This window comes from Dendrobates tinctorius, unplaced genomic scaffold (assembly GCF_039654945.1).
Source record: "Dendrobates tinctorius isolate UK_male_01 unplaced genomic scaffold, ASM3965494v1 ptg000455l, whole genome shotgun sequence".
Taxonomy (NCBI): Eukaryota; Metazoa; Chordata; class Amphibia; order Anura; family Dendrobatidae; genus Dendrobates; species Dendrobates tinctorius.
This window is the reverse complement of record NW_027362117.1, coordinates 2,867,344-2,882,525: the sequence shown is the minus strand read 5'-3', so window position 1 is coordinate 2,882,525 and position 15,182 is coordinate 2,867,344. Positions and strand designations below refer to the sequence as shown.

At 40.0% G+C, this 15,182-nt stretch overlaps 1 protein-coding gene across 12 annotated transcripts in view; it reads left to right on the top strand.

Annotated features, from left to right (window-relative positions):
* IL5RA (interleukin 5 receptor subunit alpha) overlaps positions 1-10,126 on the top strand; it is a 110,521-nt gene extending 100,395 nt beyond the window's left edge. For all 12 annotated transcript variants that reach the window (XM_073564423.1, XM_073564417.1, XM_073564420.1 and 9 more), the window contains 4 exons: positions 4,141-4,285; positions 4,821-4,905; positions 8,197-8,275; positions 8,494-10,126. In XM_073564423.1, coding sequence (XP_073420524.1) covers positions 4,141-4,285; positions 4,821-4,905; positions 8,197-8,275; positions 8,494-8,637 — 453 coding nt within the window. In that variant the 3' untranslated portion in view covers positions 8,638-10,126. The remainder of the gene's footprint in view (positions 1-4,140; positions 4,286-4,820; positions 4,906-8,196; positions 8,276-8,493) is intronic.
* Positions 10,127-15,182: the final 5,056 nt, after the last annotated feature.

Below are 15,182 nucleotides of genomic sequence, written 5' to 3'. Positions count from 1 at the left end.
TTATATTCTTGTACATAGGGGGCAGTATTATAGTAGTTATATTCTTGTACATAGGGGCAGTATTATAGTAGTTATATTCTTGTACACAGGAGCAGTATTATAGTAGTTATATTCTTGTACATAGGGGCAGTATTATAGTAGTTATATTCTTGTACACAGGAGCAGTATTATAGTAGTTATATTCTTGTATATAGGAGGCAGTATTATAATAGTTATATTCTTGTACATAGGGGCAGTATTATAGTAGTTATATTCTTGTACATACAGTAGGAGCAGTATTATAGTAGTTATATTCTTGTACATAGGGAGCAGTATTATAGTAGTTATATTCTTGTACATAGGGGGCAGTATTATAGTAGTTATATTCTTGTACATAGGGGGCAGTATTATAGTAGTTATATTCTTGTACATAGGAGCAGTATTATAGTAGTTATATTCTTGTACATAGGGAGCAGTATTATAGTAGTTATATTCTTGTACATAGGGGGCAGTATTATAGTAGTTATATTCTTGTACATAGGGGGCAGTATTATAGTAGTTATATTCTTGTACATAGGAGCAGTATTATAGTAGTTATATTCTTGTACATAGGAGCAGTATTATAGTAGTTATTTTCTTGTACATAGGGAGCAGTATTATAGTAGTTATATTCTTGTACATAGGGGGCAGTATAATACTAGTTATATTCTTGTACATAGGAGCAGTATTATAGTAGTTATTTTCTTCTACATAGGAGCAGTATAATAGTAGTTATATTCTTGTACATAGGGCGCAGTATTATAGTAGTTATATTTTTGTACATAGGGGTAGTATTATAGTAGTTATATTCTTGTACATAGGGGCAGTATTATAGTAGTTATATTCTTGTACATAGGGGCAGTATTATAGTAGTTATTTTCTTGTACATAGGAGCAGTATTATAGTAGTTATTTTCTTGTACATAGGAGCAGTATAATAGTAGTTATATTCTTGTACATAGGGCGCAGTATTATAGTAGTTATATTCTTGTACATAGGGGCAGTATTATAGTAGTTATATTCTTGTACATAGGGAGCAGTATTATAGTAGTTATATTCTTGTACATAGGGCGCAGTATTATAGTAGTTATATTCTTGTACATAGGGGTAGTATTATAGTAGTTATATTCTTGTACATAGGGGCAGTATTATATTAGTTATATTCTTGTACATAGGGGCAGTATTATAGTAGTTATTTTCTTGTACATAGGAGCAGTATTATAGTAGTTATTTTCTTGTACATAGGAGCAGTATAATAGTAGTTATATTCTTGTACATAGGGCGCAGTATTATAGTAGTTATATTCTTGTACATAGGGGCAGTATTATAGTAGTTATATTCTTGTACACAGGAGCAGTATTATAGTAGTTATATTCTTGTACATAGGGGCAGTATTATAGTAGTTATATTCTTGTACACAGGAGCAGTATTATAGTAGTTATATTCTTGTATATAGGAGGCAGTATTAGAATAGTTATATTCTTGTACATAGGGGCAGTATTATAGTAGTTATATTCTTGTACATACAGTAGGAGCAGTATTATAGTAGTTATATTCTTGTACATAGGGAGCAGTATTATAGTAGTTATATTCTTGTACATAGGGGGCAGTATTATAGTAGTTATATTCTTGTACATAGGGGGCAGTATTATAGTAGTTATATTCTTGTACATAGGAGCAGTATTATAGTAGTTATATTCTTGTACATAGGGAGCAGTATTATAGTAGTTATATTCTTGTACATAGGGGGCAGTATTATAGTAGTTATATTCTTGTACATAGGGGGCAGTATTATAGTAGTTATATTCTTGTACATAGGAGCAGTATTATAGTAGTTATATTCTTGTACATAGGAGCAGTATTATAGTAGTTATTTTCTTGTACATAGGGAGCAGTATTATAGTAGTTATATTCTTGTACATAGGGGGCAGTATAATAGTAGTTATATTCTTGTACATAGGAGCAGTATTATAGTAGTTATTTTCTTGTACATAGGAGCAGTATAATAGTAGTTATATTCTTGTACATAGGGCGCAGTATTATAGTAGTTATATTCTTGTACATAGGGGCAGTATTGTAGTAGTTATATTCTTGTACATAGGGAGCAGTATTATAGTAGTTATATTCTTGTACATAGGTCGCAGTATTATAGTAGTTATATTCTTGTACATAGGGGTAGTATTATAGTAGTTATATTCTTGTACATAGGGGCAGTATTATAGTAGTTATATTCTTGTACATAGGGAGCAGTATTATAGTAGTTATATTCTTGTACATAGGGGGCAGTATAATAGTAGTTATATTCTTGTACATAGGGCGCAGTATTATAGTAGTTATATTCTTGTACATAGGAGCAGTATTATAGTAGTTATATTTTTGTACATAAGAGGCAGAATTATAGTAGTGATATTCTTGTACATAGGGGGCAGTATAATAGTAGTTATATTCTTGTACATAGGGCGCAGTATAATAGCAGTTATATTCTTGTACATAGGAGCAGTATTATAGTAGTTATATTCTTGTACATAGGGGGCAGTATTATAGTAGTGATATTCTTGTACATAGGGCGCAGTATTATAGTAGTTATATTCTTGTATATAGGGGCAGTATTATAGTAGTTATATTCTTGTACATAGGAGCAGTATTATAGTAGTTATATTCTTGCAGCTCGTATTCAAGGCATGCATTAGGGACAAGCATACTAGGCAGCTACATAGGGCCCCTGCTCCCCTAGGGGCTCCAAGCCAGTGGCTTACCGCTAATAGGGGAAGGTGAGTCAGCCCCTCCTGTGCGCTGCATTCAACTGTATTACAGTTGAAAGCAATAATGGGGTAGAGAGCGTCAGATGACGCTCTCTCCCCATCTTTCCCCTCTGCCTCTGACACAGCAGGAGCACGATGACGTTCCTTCATCACGCACCATGCTTTGTGCCCGGTAGTGCAGCTGCTGAAACCAGAGCAGAGGCAGGAGCAGCGGGGGAATGAGAAGCAGAGGTGAGTATTTATGTTGTGTTTTTTTTTATTTTTTTTTTTATATATCAATGAGTGAGAAATGATGGCCATAATACTGTAGGACTGTGGGGCTGCATTATACTCTGATGGGGCTACATTACATTATAGGTGCTGCATCATGCTATATGAGGGGGTCTGCATTATATTCTATGGGGTGACTGCATTATACTCTATCAGACTATGGGCAGTGCATTATACTATATTTATTATATGGGGGCTGCATTATACTGTATCGAGGACTATGGGGAATATATTTTACTATATGAAGAACTATGAGGTGCATTATACTATGGGAAGTGTGTTGTACTACATGAGAACTGTGAGGGCTGTATTATACACTCCCCATGGTGGGTTATGGGGAGTGTATTATACTATATGGAGGGCTATGGACAGTGTATTATACTATATGGAGGACTGAGGAGTGCATTATACTATATGGAGGGCTATGGACAGTGTATTATACTATATGGGGGACTGAGGAGTGGATTATACTATATGGAGGGCTATAGAGAGTGTATTATACTATATGGAGGACTGAGGAGTGCATTTTACAATATAGAGGACTGTGGTGCAGATTATACTATATGGAGGACTATTGGGTGTGCATTATACTATATGGAGGACTATGGGGTGTATTATACTATATGGGGGACTATGGGGTGTATTATACTATAGAAGCAAAATTCTGCCTATTCATCGATTGATTGGATTGTTTATGCCGTAACAAAAATCATTGTTCTCAGCAGCACATCGCCGGTGTAAGCTGTAGATATGCTGCTGATAACATGATACTATATGGGGACAGATTGATCTATTGGTGATTGTTCTGTCCCCGTCATTGTTCCTCTACTGGTGTAAAGAGGCCAGAAATAAGCGTTGAACAACTTCAATATTGTCGATCACACTTGTTTAGCGGCCTGAACTCCGCGCACGTAACTACAACCGAAATGCTTCTGTGTGATGTGCAATGTGTCAGCATTTGGGCCCCATTTTAAACTTTTGCCCAGGGCCCCACTTTGCCTCAAACCGGCCCTGCTCGTATTGATAGTACATTTATTCCTGATCTTCTGTAAAACATAAAATAACTTTTTTTTTTCTGATTTTTGCGGCAGATTACGGTATCGCAGTTTAGCTTCAAAGACTTTAGACAGCACTTAGCGGGGAGACAGTTCGTCCGTGTGAGAGCGGTGGGAAAGCCTCCATGTTGGAACACGTTGCTGTACAGTCCATGGACGGAAGTGACAGAAGTCGGGGACGGTAAGATGATCTGTGGTATTAGATGTGAAGTTTAGGGTACAAGTGTCACCTCGACGAGGAGCTGTCACAAGTGGTAGATTTCTGGCTGCTGCCCTGAGGATGTTTTTATTTCTTTTTAATTTGCTGTACAGTTCTAGAGATACAAGCAAAAACGTTAGTGTTTGACAAGGGGGAGTGGCCTACAGGATTGTCTGGGTGGTGGGGTGTCTTTAGCTTTGCTGCATAATCACCGCATCCTCTTAGTAAAAGACCAGAAAAATTAGCACCAAATAAAAAGGCCCAAATCTCTCAAGCTGTATGGCGGATTGTGAGGAAAAAAACAAACTGAATATTCAGGGGAGAAGCGGGAATAACATAAGGGGGAAACCCGGCGAATTCTGCTCAAGTGATTCCCTTCAAAGAAGTGAAAAAATTCATGGCAACGAAGTGACCTCTAGAAATGCACGTAAATGGGTGTTACTAAATGGACGATCCCTGTAAGGAGAGCGCGATACACCCCTGAGTGCGAGTAGTAACATCAGTCTCCTCCTTGTAGTTATGGACAGAAGTGATAACATTGGGATCATCGTGGCTGCCTGCGTCATTACAGCATTCATCATTACATTTCTCCTATGCTTTAGGTAAGTGTTTATATATAAAGATACTCTGAATATGCCCGGGTTACACTGACTGTACATATATAATTATATACAGATGTCCAGGTTATACCGGCTGTACATATATAATTATATACAGGAGATGCCCAGGTTATACCGACTGTACATATATCATTATATACAGGAGATGCCCAGGTTATACCGGCTGTACATATATAATTATATACAGATGTCCAGGTTATACCGGCTGTACATATATAATTATATACAGGAGATGCCCAGGTTATACCGGCTGTACATATATAATTATATACAGATGTCCAGGTTATACCGGCTGTACATATATAATTATATACAGGAGATGCCCAGGTTATACCGGCTGTACATATATAATTATATACAGATGTCCGGGTTATACCGGCTGTACATATATAATTATATACAGGAGATGCCCAGGTTATACCGACTGTACATATATAATTATATACAGATGTCCAGGTTATACCGGCTGTACATATATAATTATATACAGGAGATGCCCAGGTTATACCGACTGTACATATATAATTATATACAGATGTCCAGGTTATACCGGCTGTACATATATAATTATATACAGGAGATGCCCAGGTTATACCGACTGTACATATATAATTATATACAGATGTCCAGGTTTTACCGGCTTTACATATATAATTATACACAGGAGATGCCCAGGTTATAGCGGCTGTACATATATAATTATATACAGATGTCCAGGTTATACCGACTGTACATATATAATTATATACAGGAGATGCCCAGGTTATACCGACTGTACATATATAATTATATACAGATGTCCAGGTTATACCGGCTGTACATATATAATTATATACAGGAGATGCCCAGGTTATACCGACTGTACATATATAATTATATACAGATGTCCAGGTTATACCGGCTGTACATATATAATTATATACAGGAGATGCCCAGGTTATACCGGCTACAGTTATGTCATTATTAGAGTTGAGCGATACCGTCCGATACTTCAAAATATCGGATCGGAATGGATCGGCCGATCTTTAAAAAAAGTATCGGTATCGCCGATGCCGATACCGGAAGTCCCATTCAAGTCTATGAGACTTCCAGTATCGGAATTGGAAAAACCCTTTCCTGCCCTTGTACAGCCTCTCGGGGGTCTGTACGGGCCTGCCGGGGGTCTCTGCCGGCCTGCCGGTGGGCTGTGCGGACTGCCCGGGGTCTGTACCGGCCTGCCGGGGGTCTGTACCGGCCTGCCGGGGGCTGTGCCGGCCTGCCGGGGGGCTGCGCTGATGTCCGGGGGTCCGTGCAGGCATCGTCCGATGGGACTACAAGTCCCATCGGGCGATGCCTGCTACCATGACAGTGATTGACACATTAGCCAATGATGGGACAGTAGTAGTCCCATCATCCGGCTAATGTGTTAAATGTAAAAAAAAAATAAAAAAAAAAATACTACATACATACATACTACATGCATGCTACATACATACTGCATGCTACATACATAGTACATATATACTACATGCATACTACATACATACTACATATATACTACATGCATGCTACATACATACTACATGCTACATATATACTACATACATACTACATGCTACATACATACCACATATATACTACATACATACTACATGCTACATACATACTACATACATGCTACATGCATGCTACATACATACCACATACATACTACATACATGCTACATACATACCACATATATACTACATACATACTACATGCTACATACATACTACATACATACTACATGCTACATACATGCTACATGCATGCTACATACAATACATTCATACAATACATACATAGACATACAGTACATATAACATAGAGTAACATACTTACCAATACTTGTCACATTGTTCCCCGAAGCCATTGTCTTTTACGGAATAAATATTAACATAACAAACCACAAAAATACTCACCCATGATCCGAAGCAGTCCACGAGTGTGTCCCACGACAATCTTGGGTAGAGAACTGCAGCATCAGCTGATGCTGCCGTTCTCTACGGGCTGCAGGAATCCAATGACGGAAGGTAGGTATCCTTCCGCACTGTATTCCTCCGCCACTTAAAAAAAAAAAGTCCCTAGTCTCACTTTATGGAATTTCCCACACAGCTTTTACCATAAAGTGAGACTAGGGACTTTTTTTTTTTTTTAAGTGGCGGAGGAATACAGTGCGGAAGGATACCTACCTTCCGTCATTGGATTCCTGCAGCCCGTAGAGAGCGGCAGCATCAGCTGATGCTGCAGTTCTCTACCCAAGATCGTCGTGGGACACACTCGTGGACTGCTTCGGATCGTGGGTGAGTATTTTTGTGGTTTGTTATGTTAATATTTATTCCGTAAAAGACAATGGCTTCGGGGAACAATGTGACAAGTATTGGTAAGTATGTTACTCTATGTTATATGTACTGTATGTCTATGTATGTATTGTATGTAGCATGCATGTAGTATGTATGTAGTATGTATGTAGCATGTATGTAGTATGTATGTAGCATGTAGTATGTATGTAGCATGTATGTAGTATGTATGTAGCATGTAGTATGTATGTAGCATACATGTAGTATATATGTAGTATGTATGTAGTATGTATGTAGCATGTAGTATGTATGTATGTAGCATGTAGTATGTATGTAGCATGTAGTATGTATGTAGCATGCATGTAGTATATATGTAGTATGTATGTAGCATGTAGTATGTATGTAGCATGTAGTATGTATGTAGCATGCATGTAGCATGTATGTATGTAGCATGTAGTATGTATGTAGTATTTTTTTTTTTTTTTTTTTTTTTTTTTTTAACATTTAACACATTAGCCGGATGACGGGACTACTACTGTCCCATCATTGGCTAATGTGTCAATCACTGTCATGGTAGCAGGCATCGCCCGATGGGACTTGTAGTCCCATCGGACGATGCCTGCACAGAGCCCCGGACATCAGCACAGCCCCCCGGCAGGCCGGTACAGACCCCCACAGGGTGCACAGCCCCCCGGCAGGCCGGCACAGCCCCCCGGCAGGCCGGTACAGACCCCCCGGAAGGCCCGAAATGACGGCGCATCATGATGCGCACACACCGCGCATCATGATGACGTCATTTCGGCTGTCAATCAACTTTGAACTTCCGATTCTGATGCCCGATATTGAAAAAATATCGGATGTCGGTATCGGAATTCCGATACTTGCGGTATCGGAATGCTCAACTCTAGTCATTATACATCAGAATTTATTGGTCATTTTTCTTTATATTTCCAGTTGTTGGAGACATTTATTTCCAGAAATTCCAAAACCCAAGAGTGATCTTAAGGAGGCTTTCCAGAATATACAAAGCCAGGTATGCGCCTGCAGTCAGGGCGTGCGATGTGGTCATTCGCGAGATGTCCCTTTTGTGTTCATAGCTCGTAGGGGCCAATGGTGGCCACAAACAGAGGAGCTCGTCTTAGCAGCAAAAACCTCCTGATTGTTTCCCTTTAAGTGTAGGTTTCAGAGGCCGCCCCTTTAATAGAACAGACAGGATGTTGATTTGCTCTTTCCTTCTCTTTGGCCTCTCAGGCTCTGATGCGCTGCAACTCCTGGGACAACGAAGAAGTGATCAGTCACATCGAGGAGATGGGGCCGTCGGACAAGTACAGAGCGTCCACAGATTACGGCCACATTGCCGACTATTCCTCCAGCAGATTCTGCAAACCTCTGTGATCCCGGATCCTGCTGCACAGACAAAATACTGATGGAACTGGAAAAGAAATTGTCAAAAACGTGGCGTTCTGGTGGCGACACATAGATGCGCTGCCACAGACTGCAGCAGAGGAGACAAGGGAATTATTGGATTATTGTTCATTAGCGCCCCTGGTGGTAACGTGACCATGGCGGGAGGACGCTCCTGTATCACAACAATCACATAGTCCGGTATCTTACAGACAATCAATAGCATCTAAACAGAAAAGAGCAGAACGACCGCATCCTGCAGACAGCTAAAAAGAGTGAAATCTACAATGTTTTACCTTCTGAGCTTCTATTATGTGTCTGCTGTAATGTCATTGTACGCAATTGTAATTAAATGGGCATTTATTCCATTTATATTTGTATAAAGAATCCGTTTATGTTCATCTCTGATCACCTAATTACAGTATCTCTTTCACAGCTGCACTCACTAATCTGTAGGTCACTGTGTACATACATAACATTATCATCCTGTATTATACCCCAGAGCTGCGCTCACTATTCTGCTGGTGCAGTCACTGTGTACATACATTACATTACTGATCCTGAGTTACATCCTGTATTATCCTCCAGAGCTGCACTCACTATTCTACTGGTGCAGTCACTGTGTACATACATTACATTACTGATCCTGAGTTACCTCCTGTATTATACCCCAGAGCTGCACTCACTATTCTGCTGGTGCAGTCACTGTGTACATACATTACATTACTGATCCTGAGTTACATCCTGTATTATCCTCCAGAGCTGCACTCACTATTCTACTGGTGCAGTCACTGTGTACATACATTACATTACTGATCCTGAGTTACCTCCTGTATTATCCTCCAGAGCTGCACTCACTATTCTGCTGGTGCAGTCACTGTGTACATGTACATACATTACATTACTGATCCTGAGTTACCTCCTGTATTATACCCCAGAGCTGCACTCACTATTCTGCTGGTGCAGTCACTGTGTACATACATTACATTACTGATCCTGAGTTACATCCTGTATTATCCTCCAGAGCTGCACTCACTATTCTGCTGGTGCAGTTGTTAAGGGAAGAATATATGGCACATGAATATATACAAGAATCAAAACTGTATCACTATATGGACGCTTTGCTGGATATTGGGATCATGTTGCTTTAAGATACTTCTGATTTTCTTATATTTTCTTATATTCTCTTAGAGTTGTTTCTGTATGGTATCACTCACCTAAGCTTCATCAAATATTGAATAAACTGGGTGGACCAGGGTGAGTCAAGCTAGAAGACAATACTTGTGTATATAAGTATTAGCTAGCAATGTGGGAGCAGTCAACGGTAGCCCAGAAATGTACATAATAATTGTGTAGCGACCTGGGAAAAGCAAATAGTAACTGGAAACATGCCCATGATGTAACTGATGATGTAGCTCAAATTCTGTTATAAAAGCTGTACACGTTTGATTAAAGACAGAGAAGAATCATACTGACACGATACCCTCTTGTCTTGTGTATTCTTTTCTCGAGTATACGTATACCTTGTGCCAAAGCTACAATTCGGCCACAGACAATTAAGACGGGTCGCACCTTAGTGTGACAGAATCATCAGTTGGCGCCCAACGTGGGGCTCAGGACGATACCAGATGATCACAGCCGCAACAAAATCTCCCCCCAGGACGGATGTCTTTCCAGCGGGACGAGACTGCAGCTCGAGACCTGGTGAGAAAATATATCATCTTACCTAACCTTCTGTATTCACGTCCGGCTGGGAGGAGATAGTTGGCTGTCTTCTCTGAACCCTTAAACTGACCACGTTTGAAAGTCCTGAGCCTACGGACCCGGTCAGGTATATAATTCCTTAATTGTCTGTGTGTATTATCCGGTCTAACCAATTCAGAGGGTGTGTCTAGAATCTGTCAAGTATCTGATAAAAACTATTTCATACTGCACTAGCGCTACTAGAAACAAACAGAGCAGAGTACAAAGGGGATGTTTCCACTGGGTTATCACCCTGGTTCCGACCTTAGACGGTCGAAGAAGTTATGTATATATTATATATATACACATATAGGTGCTCACGTCCGGCCATACGCCCACAGTATAAACTGGGCCCGGTGACGTGAATGACACGGCATATACATATTTTTAAGGAAAGAGGTGATTACTAATTTTTCCCCCCTCTGCTGAAATATCAACCACCTATCTAGAGGTGATTACCACTATTTACTATACCTAAAGTGACAAAAAGCCCAGCCCTAGTTGCCTTGGTAACAAAAGAACAGTGAAAGGGATAAGGAATACATTCATAATAGTTTTTTTATGTTTGAAGTATTGATGCATTGTTGTGACACGCCTGTCCGCAGCTTTCATATTGAATATACTGCCATACTGGTTAGACTGCTATTTCAGCTGCATTTCCTGAATGCAAAGTGTTTAACAATCATGCTACATTATCTGTATTCAGTCCGGAGGATATAAAATATAGAGTGTAATAAGTTGTTTTATAGTATACACACAGTAACCCTTCAAGCATATTTATAATTACGGTAATCTAAAAGTTTAATTGTCTGCCTTATCTGCTTTGCCTCTCTGCTTTGCTGTTTTGGTTGTTTGCATACGTGATTGTTACCTCAGCCAGCCTGAAAAAGAAAAAAATATAGATAGGGAGACGTACTGAGCAAATTCACTGTCACTCTGGTTCCGGTCCTGCTCTCGGCTTGACCGATGATCGCAGAAGTCTGAACTGTGTCTCTCCCAGTGGGCAAGTGGGAGTAGGGGCTTGATTACTCTCAGTGATTTTCCAACCTCTAAGTGGTTGGTGACTTCTTGCGGGTTTCCCACCGGACATCATCTGGCTAAGATGATGGTGTTTTAGCTGCAGCATAGGTTCATAAGTTATATGGGTGGAAGGGTAATTTCAATTACCGTGTTGATGTGACTGAGTGATTGCTCTCTCCCTGAAAAGTATGGTTTGCCCAGGTGTAGATTTTTCACCTCTACAAATCAGGCTGGCATATGGATAGGTAAATTGCGAATTGTTTTGGTGTCAAGGATTCGCAGTATTTGATGTCAGTACCAGTTTTAAATTCATTGTCTTTTGTTTTTTGTAGTGTGTATAATTTGCAGGAGGCGTACTAGCATGTGGTTAAAATTTTTGAATGCATTCTATGTGTGTATACATATATATGTTGTGAAATTAGAGAATTGGATAAACTGGTTTTGTTCTGCATACTATAATTATAAGGTTAGTTGGTTCAGGTAGAAAGAGAATTACTTGAATGGTAATTGCTTGATTTGTACAGATATCTCTGTGAGATCCGAGGTCTATTGTTACTTTTTAGTTATTGTTTTACTAATGTCACTACATTTCTCTATGAGATGGTTTTCTTTGAAAGGTTTTAGAGCGAAAGTTTTGAGGAAACAGAAATTTTAACAATTTATAAGGTATTTTTATACTACGCAGTTTCTGGATACACAAGATTTGTGAAATACTCTGGTGTTAGTTGTTGGTTAATTCCCTATATTACTGTGTTCAAGATAGCTAGACATCACTATGTTCACTGAAGACCCCTTTACTCGGACATAAGGAGTACATACAGCTTTTACAGTCACATATCCAACTGTTCATAACCCTGTGAGAATTTGTTTTAAGACGCCCACATACATATGTTTTTCAGATATACTCAGAATTCAGATGATAGAATGGGTGGGAGCAGTCAGTCAATATCTATAAGACAGATATGACCCATAGTGGAGTGAGAAAGAAAATGTACGTTAAGAAACCCTCCGATCACGAGGGGAGGAGCATTAGATAAGAAGGGATAGAAGAATGTGTTACTGAGTGGAGAGCAGCGTCCCAGCCTCAGGTATTATGAGGTGTTACAGGACCCTGAAGCATTTTATAAGATGGCAGAGGAAGTTAGGAAAAAAGGCATGAGGAGAGGAATATAACAAGATTGCTGAATTTTGTGCAAAACAAATATTTACACAGGAAGATGTCAGTTGCAATATCTGCATTACATTCATTTATACTTCTATATACATTCCCGATGACTGGACGTGTGCCAGCTGTCAAACGCAGAATGCAGAATATCGTGAGACTTGTTCTGACTGTCAGATGAGCAACCCAAAGAGCCGTACCTTCTTTCCAACTATTTATATAGACGGCACGTCTTATGCTACATCCTGTCCAGCATCCATTATAGTTTTATTAATTAATGTAGTTTATGAAAAGAATAATGAAGAAAAAGATGAATATGACATGGAGGTATATAATTACACAGAACAGGAAGAGACAGGAAATAAATAGCTCAGACTGATAATCTACAGTATTTATCGTTATATGGTGAGGGGACATAATTATCATCATCATCTTTTAAGCCTCAAAGCTCATACTTTTGTACACAATCTACTCCACACAAGGACTCCTGGAAATACCAGGAGACAGATACCCTAGTAAGCAGTTTGCCAGACCCCCGATTCTCCAGGATGTCATGCAGGGAAAAGGAGAACCTGTGGATAGTTTCTTCCACCGATGTAACAAAAAGTTTCTGGATCTCAGATTTGAAATGCAAATTAGTTCCCAGTTGGAAGAAGCTTGACACCCACCAACATCGAGCTCCAGATTTTAATAGGGTAATGGCATACTGAGTCCACAACCCATGAAAGTACGTATTCTCTTACAGCTCGCCCCCCCCCCCACACAAAAATACAATGGAGAAACAACATCTCTCACCCAGACAGAGGTTGAGGATACTCCTCTCAAATTCCTGGTGGGTCCCGATGCAATCAGAAGATTGATCAGGGACATTGATCTACTTGCTGAAGAAGTATGTAGTCTTTTCTTTTTTTTTTTTACAGGACACATCTGTAGATCATGTGGGCGTTGAACTAATGGCACTGATTCCAGATTCAATATTGGCAGGCAGAAAATCCAGTTTGTAAAGGTGGGGCAGAAGCCAGTAGCCCAGCTGCCAAGGAAATTGCAATATTTACCCTCCATTTCATAATTTGCAATTATTTCTATGAAGTTATGGATAATACATGACTTATGTGCTGTCAATGAAGTTATAGTACTGAACACATCTATGGTACCAAACCCACACACTATGTTTTGTTTTTATCAATTCTATTTATTTTTCTATGGTTCACGGTGATTGACCTGGCCAATGCTTTCTTCAGTTTATTTCTACATGCTGCAAGCCAGTACCTGCTTGTTTTCACACGAGGGCCAGCAATATATTTGGACTATGATGCCTCAAGGGGCACAGTATAGCCTCTCTATGTTCACCCGAGCCATGACCACGGTCCTGGAGCCCTGGAAGAGGATACATCCCACAGCCACTTTTTTTTTTTTTTTTTTACAATACATATGGATGACCTCCGACCCTGACTGAAGACAGCCAAACCAATACTGCTCTTCTACACATGCAACCTTTTTATAATTATTTCAAGACTTTCCAAGAAGGTATCAGTGTGTTTTATATGCTAAATTACAATCACATTTTCACAGCTCTAGGACTGCCACGCTATACTGAACTGTTTTGTCTGTTTGTCATGAAGAAGCCTGACCATGTAAATGGAGTCCTAACACAGCTTCCCGGAGGAAGACAATGCCCTCCTGGCTTCTACTCTCCAAAACCTGACCAAGTGACTCGTGAAGTCCAAACCTGCATGAGAACCGTGTTTGCAACCCACCTGTGCTGGATAAAGCTTCTGATATTTCTGTCTGCAATGCCCTACTCTGCTCCCGGACAACGTCACCATCTCCAGCTACTGTCCATAATCCAGCTACTCTTCTACCTCTGCCAAAGGGGGGAGGAAGATGGAGGATGAAAACCACATCTCTGACACATTAGTGGAAGAGGTAGTCGACTCTGAAATGGCTGAACGCGATTGTCTTGCTGTCATGAGGCAAGAGAACACCTGGAAGATCCTGACCTGATGCTCTTTGTGGATAGACCAAGGTATGCAGACCAAGAAGGCCGTTCGCACACTGGTATAGCAGAAGCCACAGAAGTAACTTGCTGCCAGCAAAACCACTGCCTATATCCAAAGGCAGGACTGCGGGCCTTGACAGAAGCATACGAGAGGTCCACTCAACATGAAGCTGTCAAGATCAATCTGGAGGGAAAGAGGCTTCATCACGGCTAACGGAACGCCAGTCTGACACCACAAAGCCATACAAGAATTAATGGAGTCCTTGTTGATGCCAGGAAGAGTTGCGGTGGTAAAAGTAAAAGCACACACACTGGAGACACTTCAAGGGAAGCAGTGGGCAACAGACTAGCTGAAGTAACAGCAAAAGAAGCAGCAGTAATACCGGTTGACACGGAAACAGAGGAAAAGGAATAACACTCCAGAAACAAGTATCCAAGGAAGAAAAGAAGAAATGGACCTAAGATGAAGTTATACAGGATGAAATACGCCTAAGGATGAACAAGGAAAATTTAAGGCCTCGAACAAAACTCTACATACTTGATGCTATACAGGAAACAGGGAAGTCATAGCATAAGAGTTTAGTCTTTCCCTTGGGTCACATACACGCACAA